General features: G+C 41.9%; 1 protein-coding gene across 1 annotated transcript in view; it reads left to right on the forward strand.

Annotated features, from left to right (window-relative positions):
• Ak5 (adenylate kinase 5) overlaps positions 1-12,213 on the forward strand; it is a 280,437-nt gene that overhangs the window by 172,045 nt on the left and 96,179 nt on the right. Inside the window, exon 7 of the mRNA XM_004643164.2 lies at positions 11,090-11,180. Coding sequence (XP_004643221.1) covers positions 11,090-11,180 — 91 coding nt within the window. The remainder of the gene's footprint in view (positions 1-11,089; positions 11,181-12,213) is intronic.

Consider the following 12,213-nt stretch of genomic DNA (forward strand, 5'->3'; position numbering starts at 1 on the left):
GTTTATCAATAAAACTTTGGGAAAAAAATTAAAAATAAATAAATAAATAAAAAATAAAAATGTAAATGTCACTGGAATGCACAAGATTAAAACAGATGTTAATTTTTTAGTCTTCTTCCAGGACACGTTTTCAAACCCCAAATTCTATGATTATATGCAAAAAAGCCTTTAATGCATTTGAGGCCTTTCTAATGAGTCGCATTGCTCCCCTCCGAGGCTATGTGTGGTTCATTGTGGACCACATAAAAGATAGCCGACTTGAAGTTTGAGCCAAAAATTTTTTAAAAATGTGTTTTAAATGCCAGTATTCAAAGGGAGTTAAGCATCTGCTTCTTGAAACTCTTAAATTTGCAAAAGACAAAGCCTGTACTGGTGATTCTTCAGCGTGTGCTGGGGGATTATATTCCCCTCTGTCACTGGCCAAAGGTAGCATGAATTGTGAGTCCAAAATCCACGTGCACCAGTGCAGTTCCAACTCTTCTGATAAGACATCTAAGTAGGTCAGGGCTCTGTTCCAGAAGGAAGTGGCCTTTCAGGGACCGAATGAACCACTGTTTTTCTTTTTTTTTTTTCTTTCTTTTTTTTTTTTTTTTTTTGTGTGTGTGTGTGTTGACATTTTATTTTTTTTTCCATAAATTTATTGAGAAACAAATAGCAATGAGACAGTTTCAAACCAAACTGGTAGGACAATTTCAATAATTAGCACATTGTATGCATTTGAAATCCATGGAAACCTGTTCCAATGGCCCAGTGTCGATAGCATTGCTGTTGTTCCCCATCTTACATTCATCACTTTCCCCACACTCTTATTTCACCCTTCCAAGCACAAAATACTTAATCACAGGATTTCTTTTAAAATATTTTCAAGCTAAATAACATATTATATGATACTATAGTTACTCCCAACTTTCAAGGGAAGCACAGAAATTCGGCTTAGTTCTTAGGGAATGTTTTTTTTATGATGTCTTATACTTACTTTTTGGGCACATCTGTCAAGATAGCAGTTTCATCATTCATCCAGACCTCCCTGCGTTGCAGAGATGCTCTCTAGGTTAGTGACTGTGCTCAGTCAAGGGTAATGAGAAAAAAGAGCTGTGCAGCTCAGACTCATAGTGAACCTCCTGTCTCAGCCTCCCCAGTGCTGGAATTACAGGCATGCACCACCATGCCATTTCAGGGCCAGCATGGTTGCTTGGAGTTCCAAGGCCTGCACAGCATGTAGTACTGGGGATTGAACCCAGGTCCTTGTGCTTGCCAGGCAGACACTTAGACCACCAAGCTATTGCCCCAGCCCACGGATGTTTTATCTTTTACCTCTATTACAATAGTATTTATAAAATAAATGCAAACCAATGGGGTTACAAAGAAGCAAAACTGAGAAGTTGATCATTTTGTGCTTTACAGAACTTATCCTAGCCAGGTGTGGCACATACCTATAATCCCAGCACTTGGAAGGCTGAGACAGAAGGATCCCAATGGCCAACTTCAACTACACAGTGAGACCCTGTCAAAAAAAAAAAAAAAAAAAAAAAAACCTTAATTTAACACCTCCAGAAAATGAGATTCCACATGGAATGTGCTAATAGACAGTACTTCCTGAGATTCACTGTGCTCCACTTCTATGCTAATAATGGGTTCTCTTACTGAATGTTTCCAGTGATCCATAACCACAAGATTCAGGAACTCTTATTGTCACCTTTCTATAGATGAGAAAAGAGACCTGAAAATTTGGCTACTCATCAGTGGTGGTAGGGCTGGTGCTCGGTGCGGTTGGATGCTTCTGGAATCTTCCCCATCTTCTTAGTGCTTCCCTTGGTGGTTCTGTGGTCAGAGCAAAGCAATTCACTGTTGTTGGCATTATGAAGAAACTAAATTCTCCAAAAATAGTGTAGCTCTGGCTGTGTGCTTCAGGCTTCATAAAGTGGTATCAGATAAAAATACCTTCCCTAGATCTGATAGCACAGCCCCACACCCAGACCTCCATGGGCCCCGAAGTCGGAGCTCACAGGCCATCTTTCCTAAAGCCCTGTCCTTGACCCTCACTCCCACTCCCCTTTCAGCCTTCTGAAGCCCCTTGCCTCTCTGAATCCAGCTTAGCCTCTTCCTCTGCTCCTCCTGTGATTTTCTACACAGCTCTGCTAATGCCCTTCTCCTGTGCTCATGGTAAGGTGTCAGTGAGTGGCCATTGGACTTCCATCCAAGAGTTCCATCTTCCTGAGCACTGAGTCGAGCCCCTGTTCATGGCACATAGTAGGTCTCTGTAAGTGTTTTTGAATGAATGCATGAATGAATGAATGAATGAATGAATGAATGAATGAAGAGTGCACAGTGTGACTGTCTTCTTTAGTAAAAGTCTAAAGACACACCTTAAAAATCTTCCCTCTCCAGCCTGGGAGATGATATTCATAAAAAGCTGAAAACATATTTGTTGAAAAATAAAAAAATAATAATAATAAAATGGGGTATACAGATGAATGTCCATTTTGTATCTGTGTATTCAAAGTGGTTGGGATAGATATATAGTTACATTCTGTTAATGAATAGAATGATTTGTTCTAATGGTGTTTGTAAATAGGATCACAAGTCCGCATCTTGTACAGCAATTAACCACTAAGAAGAATATATGCAGTGTATTTGTTGAAAAATTAAAAAAATAATAATAATAATAATAAAAAAATAAAAATAAAAAATAAAAAGTAAAAAAAAAAGCTGAAAACATTATCTTCTGTCAGGATTAATATTGTAGGAAAATGTACCTGCATATACTACCCATGGCGAGTGTCAGCCCATTGGCAAATGTCCAATAGGAAGGGAAACTAGGGAAGAAGGGGAGGGGAAAGAAAAAAATGATTGGAAAAGATGGAAACAAAGCTTTTATAAATGGAGAGGAGAAGAGGGATTAAGGGAGGAGAAGAGAATGGGGGAAAGAACAACTTGTATCATGTACAGGTACAGATTAAATGAATGGGATTGTTACATATACCTAAATATATACCAATAAACTTAATTTCTTAAAAGTTGCTCTTGTATTGTAAAAGCTGATGCATAAATTTGTTTTTATGTGGTCAGTTTTCCTTGTCACGTAAGCCTGTTAGTTGCATTTGCAACTGGCATTTATTTGGTTTTTCTCAGGCTTAGCACTGTGCCCTTGGGACTCCTGGCTGATCTTAGTTGGCTTCCAGCTTACTACCGACTTAGTGCACCCAGCACCATGCTCCCTATAACAGTGACGTATACTACTTTAGGTACCTCATCCCTCCAGGATCCGACCACGTCCGTGCCTAGCACAGAGGTGAAAATATAGAGACACACGTGGCCTCCAGGCACTGGGCAGCTCCTCAGGCACCTGGCACACTTATCACTGAGTGAATCATGCTTACTCTGTCCCCGTCTCGCCCATCTTCCCAGCTGCTGGCTTAGCTCAGCTGCTGCCCACAAGATCTGTCAAGACTGCACCTCCTCAGTAGAATCAACAAGGCCACATGCGGAGCCATGTTTGCCAAGTGAGTAGTTGGCCAATTGATGTATGGCCAATAAGATGACTTTTTTATCAGACAGATTTGGTGGCACACACCTTATAATCACAGGACTCTGGGAGGCTGAGGCAGACAGATGGAAAGTCTGAGGCCAGCCTCAGAAATATAATGACTTAGCAAATCCCTATCTCCAAAACCCAAGCAGTATAAGTATATATTTTTGAATATATAACATAATGTATATAATTTAAGTATAAATATTTTATATAATCTATTATATATAGCTCAACCAAATGAACTATAGATTTATTTATGGATGCCAAATGTTCTGTTTTTCTGCATGTTGCTTCTTCTCAAAGGTCTAAGCACTTTAGCAGAGGAAGGGGAAGTGTAATTATCTTGGTAGTTGACTGAGCTAATTTCATATGAAATCTTAGCATTGGAAGAATTTAGAAGGATGTCTTGAATCCACTGCACGTTAATTTTCTTCCTCTGCCCATGGATCGTAGAAGTGAATCCCATTATTAAAAATCTGACTTCTACTCTCATAATTTTCTTTTTCCTCCTGCTACATCTATGTTTTTCCTAAAACTTAGAACAAAATTGCTCAGTTACCCAGAGGACCCAATGGCTATTAAGTTGTTAAAAACCCTCTGTTCTGTTTCCATTCTGTAATTATTTTTTATCATCAAGCCTCTCCTAGCCATCTTGCTAATAAGTTAATTATTCTGAAACCAAGATCAATTTGTGGTTTTAGGAACTGTCTACAAACAACATCATCACAGAGTATGAGACCAGGGGGTGATGAGTCCATTAGAACAAGGGTGGGTGTTTAAATGGCTCTGACCTGGGAAATGAGCCACAAGCTAAAAATAGGAGGAAGAGAAACTGGATAACTAAGAACATAAGGTTTGTTTTTCCCAGCGCTAAAACAGCTTAGGTCTTTATAGAGCGCAAGCATTGTCGTGAGACAGATTCCACTTCCATCAGATTCATCTTCACTGGGTTTGTGGCCTTCAGTAATTTACTTCCTTGGGAGAGAGAGCTCTGGAACTTGAGATGTTGGCGGAGTGCTTTGCCCGCTGCCTGGCATGCCACAGGGCCTAGGAGATATGAGCTGCTGTGTGCACACAGGGTCCCTGTCCCATCCTGAGTGCAGACATGAGCCCGCCCCCCACAAACACACCCCCAGGTTTCAGGCAGAGATCACTTCCACACTCTGAGGATTTGAAGAAGACCTTTGCGTGACTTCAGAAAGCATGAAAAGCCCACCAGTGCCTTCTCGGGAGGAGAACATCGAGATTGCAAGCCAGGGCGCTTCATTTCCTTCTACAGCTTTGTGCCCTCCATCCTTTCCTTCCTCCTTGCTGTGGTCCAGTCCTATGTTTGCGTCATCCTGCACAACCTGACTTGGACCTGGGGACCTTTAGCTTACCCTGAGCACTCACTGCCCCTTCCCGGGGATCCTTGTACCCCTTCACAGCCCTTCTCATAGCAAATCAGTGCTGATTCTCTCAGTCTTGTCACTCATCTTCAACTGCACCAAGGCCGTGACATTGCCTTCTGTAATTAAATTAGCTCCTAGTTCCTGGGACTGTCCCTACAAAAAGAGCATTAACAGGATTCTTCCAGTAGCTATTCCACTGTCCAGGATGATTGTTCACACTTCTGGTTAAATGTTTTCATAAATGTAAAATGCTGTCTTGAAGATTTTGTTTAAAAAATGATCTCTGTAATATGCTTAAGCTTGATAGCCTAAATTGTTTGATAATAACAATAAGCTTGTCTTCTGGATGGTTAACAACCTAAGTTTGCAGACCAAAATTAGAGAAAAAGGAGGGATACAAGGAAAGCCAACATTTTGGCCCTAGCCTTCTAAGGTCAATTAAGACTCAGGACATATGAGAACTTGTACTGTAACGTCATGTACCTCGGTAGTGTCCCAAATTTTCTGATCAAGAAGATTATGGGGCCAAAGAGGAAAGTGATCGATGACGTAGAGTGTGCCTAAGGAGAGTCACATGGGGAGAAGACACTCTCTCAGGCTTTCACAGAGAGCACATTGGCCAAACATTGGCCGTGACTTATCCACATGGCTGACACTGACAAAGGTTCTACAATCTGAGGTACAGGATCTCAGAATAAATCCTGAGGGCATTTCACTGACCTTCTCAGACCAAAAAGCTACAACTCTTGTTGCACAGGTCCTGCTTTACCTTGGTCTTAACCATCCAGTAGAAACGTATGAAGACGAAATATAGGAAGTAAAGCCATTTTGTTATGTTGAGCTGTGGGGGACTCAGGTCAATAATTTCTGACATTGCCAGTTAAACAGAAGACCCAATGCTATTATGGGCTACTGGACTCTTTTAGAATATTTTGCCGAGTTTACACACCTATAATATTCAACAACGGAACTTAAAAAAATTGGGATATAACTATGAATGTCCATTTTGTATCTGTGTATTCAAAGTGGTTGGGATAGAGATATAGTTGCATTCTCTAAATGAATAGAATGATTTGTTCTAATGGTGTTTGTAAGTAGGATCACAAGTCTGCATCTTGTACAGCAATTAACCACTAAGAAGAATATATGCAGTGTATTATTTGTTGAAACTGTACTTCCAATTTGATTTGAAACTGTCTCATTGCTATATGTTTATCAATAAAACTTTGAAAAGAAAAAAAAATGATCTCTGCAGCCAGGTATTGTGGCACACACCTGTGACCCCAGAGCTCAGCAGGCTGAGGCAGGAGGATCATTGTGAGTTCCAAGCCAGCCAGGGCTACAGAGTGAGCTCAAGGCCAGTATATCCTGCATAGTGAGACCCGGTTTAAAAATACAAAAATAATTAATTTTTTAAAACAATCTTTGGGGACTACCAATGTTGGATGTGTGTATTAAATATGAGATTTGGCTAACAATAAGAATCCCCTTTCTGTTTTGTGATGTTTTGCAACTTGTCCTGTGTTCCTATTGCAAGTTATACTTCCCTTAGTTTTGTTTTGTTTCCTCCTAAGCTGGGGTTTCTTTGCTGTCACCTGTTCACTTTGCCAAGGAATTAGGAATTGGCCAAAGTTGGCCGAAGGCTAAAAATCCATAGATAGGAAAATGTTTTCCCTTTTCTCCTTTCTCCCTTCTTCCCTCCTTTCTCCTTTCCTTTTCTTCCCTCTTGCTGTTGACCTTCTCCCTTCCTTTCTTGTTCCTTCTGTTATTCCTGTTTCCTTCTCTCTTTCTTCCTCCCTCTTTCTTCCTTCATTTCTTCTTCAGTGCTGAAGATTGAACCCAGGACATTGTGCCTGTGGAGGAGGAGAAAATTTTAAAATCAGAACACAGGGCCTGCAATGTAACTCAGTGGTAGATCACTTGCTTAGCTTGTGAAAGGCTCTGAGTTCAATCTGTAGCACTGCATAAAAATAAAAGTGAGACATCTTAACTAAGAAAAATTCACTATAAAAGGAAAGAGAAGGATAAGAACAAAGCAGAGAAGAAGAGCCTGATTCTCCAGGGCTTTCACCAGCTGGTCTTGTGGCAGCGGGGAGCTTTGTCCAGGCTTGAGTGTGGCTTAGGACCTGTTGCAGGGAAAGGATTTGGCCTGTAATTGGAAAAGAAACAAAATGTCACTTGCAGCCAGCTTGGAAGTTTTTTTGGTAGTTTTGAAATTACTCCCTCACATTGCTGGAATGCTCGAGAAGGAGAGAAGAAGAGGAAATAAGGGAATGGGTATTTTAATTAATTTAACTTTCTGGTTCATTCAGCTAAGTAAGTGCTCGTATGACTGTTAGGCTCAGAATGTGGCTAGGTGCCTCAGCAGAGAAAAACCAGGAAGTGCACAAAGGGTTTCACACCTGATCTTTTCTTCCCCTTTTCCCTCTTTCTTCACTAGCCTTTTCAAAGTACAGTAGTCTTTTTCTTTTTCTTTTCTATTTTAACAAGCACAGAAAAGCTAGTGTGGTCTGATCTCCCCTTCATATATCTCTGAAGCTATAGGGTGCCTAGTATAAGTAGATGCTCTGTACGTCTGTCACCCCACTGAATTGTGTGATGCAGGTAGGAGAAATCAAACAGAATTCATATTTATCCCAAGACATATTCTGAAAGTTGATTCAGTTGACAAAGTGTATTTTCTGGGCAACAGATCCATTTTTTTTAATGTAATTTTATCTTGAAAAGTACAAGCAAAGCAAGAACAAAAATCAGAAACAAAGAAACAGGGCAACATACAACAGTACATATGTTATAGATTTTCAAATCAAGAATAGTTGATCAGATCCATTTTTTAGTGAGTGTTTGAGTAAGAAGCCATGGCTCACCTAATTGGTCTTATCTTAGTATCTCAAACCCATCATTACGGCATTGACTAAGTAGAGCTTGCTTTCTGCTGCCTCCTTTCCATGGATGACCTCATGTGCGCCTTCTGACACAATAAGTCTGGGATGTGTCTTGTCACAGAGCCCTAGGTCAGCGAGCAGGATCTCAGCCCTCATATCCACCAGGACCCACACCTTGGACAGACTGAGGGTGTTGCTCTTGGCTGCACCTCAGTCTACAGAACTTAAACCATTGGCCAGGGCAGCCTGCAGCCTGCCGCTCAGAAATTGTCCCAGAAGCCGGCTCCCTCCATGGGCTTCAATTCTTTACATCCAGGCCGTTCTTTCTGGGCAGCCGCTTCCACATGGCCTGAGACCCCTGCCTCCCACTTCCTGTGGCTGGGCTGACTTTGGACTTGGCAGCAGGAGCCACGACCCTGCAGAGGAGCCTGCGGGGCTTGTCCAGGGAGGCTGTGACAGGGCAGGTGCCAAGTGGAGCCCGGGGTGGGGTGCTGGTGCCTGAGCTCTGGGCAGGGCTGGTGCAGATTGTGGAGGATACAGAGGCAGGGAAATAAGGTGTTACTACTCTAGTGCAACCTCTGAGTTTTGGTTGGAGAAAATAAAGTCAAATAAAGTCACTGCAAAGAGAACGCTAGCCAGTGAGTCGTTTAGAAGGACAGTTCCAAAGGCAGAAAAGAGCACATTTGGGAGATGTTATTCACAGTGAGGAGCTTCTAGTAGCAGACAGGAAGAGTGCAATAAAAAACCCTCATGAAGCAGAGAAGTAAAGCTTTAAAATTGTCATGAATATATGTTTGTAGTACATAGTGTTACCTTCCCTTGGGGAGTGGGTCCACTCAGTTAATGCATCTTTATTCTCTTTTTAGTTCTTTTCTCTCTCTTTCCCCTTCTATCTCTTGGTCCCCTTCCAATCTACAAAAGATCAGTCTCTCTGTTTCTTAGCATCTCTCTTTTATTTTGCTAGCTTATTTTTACTTTGGGTTTATCATGTAAGAGAAACAATATGTTACATACACTTGTGCATCTAATTTATTTCACTCAGCGTCAGTTTTCCTACAGATGACTCAAGTATATCCTTCTTTATGGCAGAGTAGTTGTTCGTGGTGTATAAATACTGTGTCTTTTATCCATGTGTCTGTTGATGGATGTGTAGCCTGCTTCCAGGGTTTACCTATTATGGATTGTGCCGCTATAAATGTAGGTATGCGTGGATCACTATGCTGTGATGTCTTTAGTTCTTTGGGAAAGATAGCCAGAAGCGGAATAGTTGGGTCAAATGAAATTTCTAGTTTTAGTGTTTTGAGGAATCTGCATTGTGGTCATATGAGTTTGCATTTGTGGAAGCTTGAAGGAGAGATTGGATTGATAAGATCCTTTTTAGCCCACTTGCAGTATTGTATGGAGCGGCCATTGCTGGCTAGCAGAGGTAGGAACGCAGAAAGCCCTGGACCTAGGGGAAGACTGGGGTGACCTTTGGAGTTTGAAAACTCAGCCAAAAATCAGACAACTCCAAATACATGTTGTGAGTGAGCTAGCGAATTTGCTGAGCCTTTCACCTTGAAGCTGTCAGCTGCCCACACCATCCCACATTTAACAGATTGCTGACCGCACCCTTCTTCATATCTGCCCCTCAGAATAAGAGAAAGGCTTTCCTAGGATTGCGAGGCATTTAATACCTATCACTGAACAGGTAAAATGCCATCCTCTAACCACAGAATTTCAGAGCTAGAAACAGCCTTAGACACCATCTGGTCTATTGCTACATAATTGTATTTCCCTGAAACTCTTCCTGGTCTAAGAGATATAAATAAATTTTTAGTCTTAAAAACTGTTGTCACTCTTTACCCATTCTGTCCCTGCAGCATTATCATTTCTACTGTCATTTGTGGTCTAGGTTGATCAGTCTAGATTCTTGTAGCTCAAGAGCTTTTTCTTTCTGGGCATGGAAAATATAATCCCGCTACTTGGGAGGCTGAGGGAGAAGGAGAGCTAGAGTAAGGCCAGTCTGGGCGATTTAGTAAGAACCCCTACACACACCTCAAAACTGCAAACGAAAAGCTGGGTGTCACTCAGAGTGACGGCTGGGATTGGGCCCCAGCACAGTAAGGCAGTGAGAGGGTAGACACATAGCTCTGTAGTTTAACATTCTGTCAGCATGCTTGAGACCCTGCTTAAACCCCTATCAGTGCAAAGAAAAAAAACTGAAAAGTTGAAACATCCAATTCTAAGACGGAGTGAAAGAGATTGAATTTTGTTTCCCACACGAACTGTCAATTGATAAACAGAAAATAAGGTATTTAGAAACTATTTTCAAGACACTGGACATCAAACAATGAAGGGACCCAGGAGAGCAAGGACCCAGGTGTGGTGATCTGTGACCTCTCTGGTGGTTGCCTGGAGTCTCAGAGCCACGAGAGGGAAGGCAGCCTTGGGAGGCTGGTGGGCCCTCAGGTGGAGGGGTGTCCCAAGGATCCCAGGTGCTGAGGTGGCTGTGTCCTTTGCAGAACAAAGGGGCCAATGAGGAGCGGCACAGAGGGCTCTGGAGGCCCACGGAGGCCCCTGTAGGACAGCAGGGTCCTAATTAGTGCATGCATGTGTGAAAATCACAGGAGGCCAAGAGAATACCTAAAAGGATCTGCACTGACACAGCCTGTGCCCGTGCAGACTGGGAATCCACCTGTGTCTTCCCGGGAGACCAGAAACTTCATCTTCCCCAGAGCATTGGGCAGGGTACCCAAGAGAAGAATTGACCCTAAACACTTCTCTGATTCTGCCTAACAAATCTTACAAGAAAATCTAAAACTATTTCCAAGAAACTACATTCCACAACAAAGCTCAAACATATGTCATCAGGTGGGGTGGTGCACACCCATAATCCCAGCACTCAGGAGGTTGAGTCAGGACGACTGCTTCAAGCGCAAGCCTAGCTTAGCCTATGTACTGAGTTCAAGGCCAACCTGAGATATTGAGATCCTGTCTCAGAAAAAAATAAAATAAAATAAATGATCATACATTTACTTCCCAGTGAACTTTCTTATTTTATATGAGATCCCAGACTGGCCTCTAACTTGCAGTGCTCTTCCTGCCTCAGCCTCCTGAGTACTGGGAGTATTGGGCTTTAAAATGCCTCTACATGTCTGTTGAAGACTTAGATGTTTAAGTCTCACTGCCAGACTTCTTTACAGATACTGTTGTATGTGTATCAGTTGCCTTTGCATTTTTGGAATTACCTCCTTTACGTGTTTTCACATTTCAAACCTCTCTCTCCTGGTTTTCCCCAGTTTGATGCCGACCGAAATGAAGACGAGGTGTTCTATGACATCAGCCTGGCTGTTGACAACAAGTTATTTCCAAACAAAGAGGCTGCAGCAGGTAAGTCACCATGTCCCATGGACAGCAGCACACTGTGACCACCAGCCACATGTCTGGGGCTTTAATTAAAGGGGAAGCTCAACAGGCACTGGGAGGCTCATCGTGGCCCTGGCCTTAGAGCCATATTCTTGCTGACTTAAAAATAAAGGTACAAAACACAATATAGAAGGAGACCAGTAAGTCTGTTCCATTCCTTAGTTGAAGCTTTCCTTCCTGTCCTTGCAAATCTAAGTTATCAGGACATTGCAGCACAGTGTAACAGAGGGCTGTGTTAGGATAACAGAAAAGAAAGAAAAAGGAAAGCAAATCTAACCTAAGCATGCTTTGGGCAATGGTTGTAAGTCACAGTTCTAGCCAGGTGTGGTGGCCCAGTGCTATTGCCATGGGTGATGGGGGTCCCTGGACAGGTTTCCATGTTCCTGTCCCTCACCAAAAATTGGACGTGACATACAAGGTGAAGGAAAAAGTAGCTACGTTTAATAGAAGCATAATACAAACTTTGTGTCATAAAGGTATAGAAATATGAGTCTGCTGGACCCCTGTTTATTCTTGAAAATATTTCTATTGATGAATTGTTAAATTTAATTTTATGAGCTTTATATTAAATGATGAGTACTTAACAAAAAAATCACAAAAATAAAGTATTGTGTTAATATTTATGGTTTATAAAAAAGCATCAGGGCTGGGGAAATAGCTCAGCAGCTTAAGTACCTGCCTGGCAAGCACAAGGATCCAGGTTTGATCCCCAGCACCACATGCCATGTTGGCCCCAGGCACCAAGCCAGCCACCCAAACTGGACATGGTGGCACACACCTGTAATCCCAGCGCTGGGGGAGGCTGAAATGGGAAGATCACTATGAGACCAAGCTGTATAGCGAGACCCTATACCAAATAAATAAATAAATATGAATGAATGAATGCTTTTTTTCCATTTTATTTTTTTATTTTTTTTATTTTTTTTCAAAATTTTATTGATAAACAGATAGCAATGAGACAGTTTCAAATCAAATCGGAAGTACAGTTTCAACAAAT

The sequence above is a fragment of the Octodon degus genome, unplaced genomic scaffold (genome assembly GCF_000260255.1).
Source record: "Octodon degus isolate 3935 unplaced genomic scaffold, OctDeg1.0 scaffold00167, whole genome shotgun sequence".
Classification (NCBI taxonomy): domain Eukaryota; kingdom Metazoa; phylum Chordata; class Mammalia; order Rodentia; family Octodontidae; genus Octodon; species Octodon degus.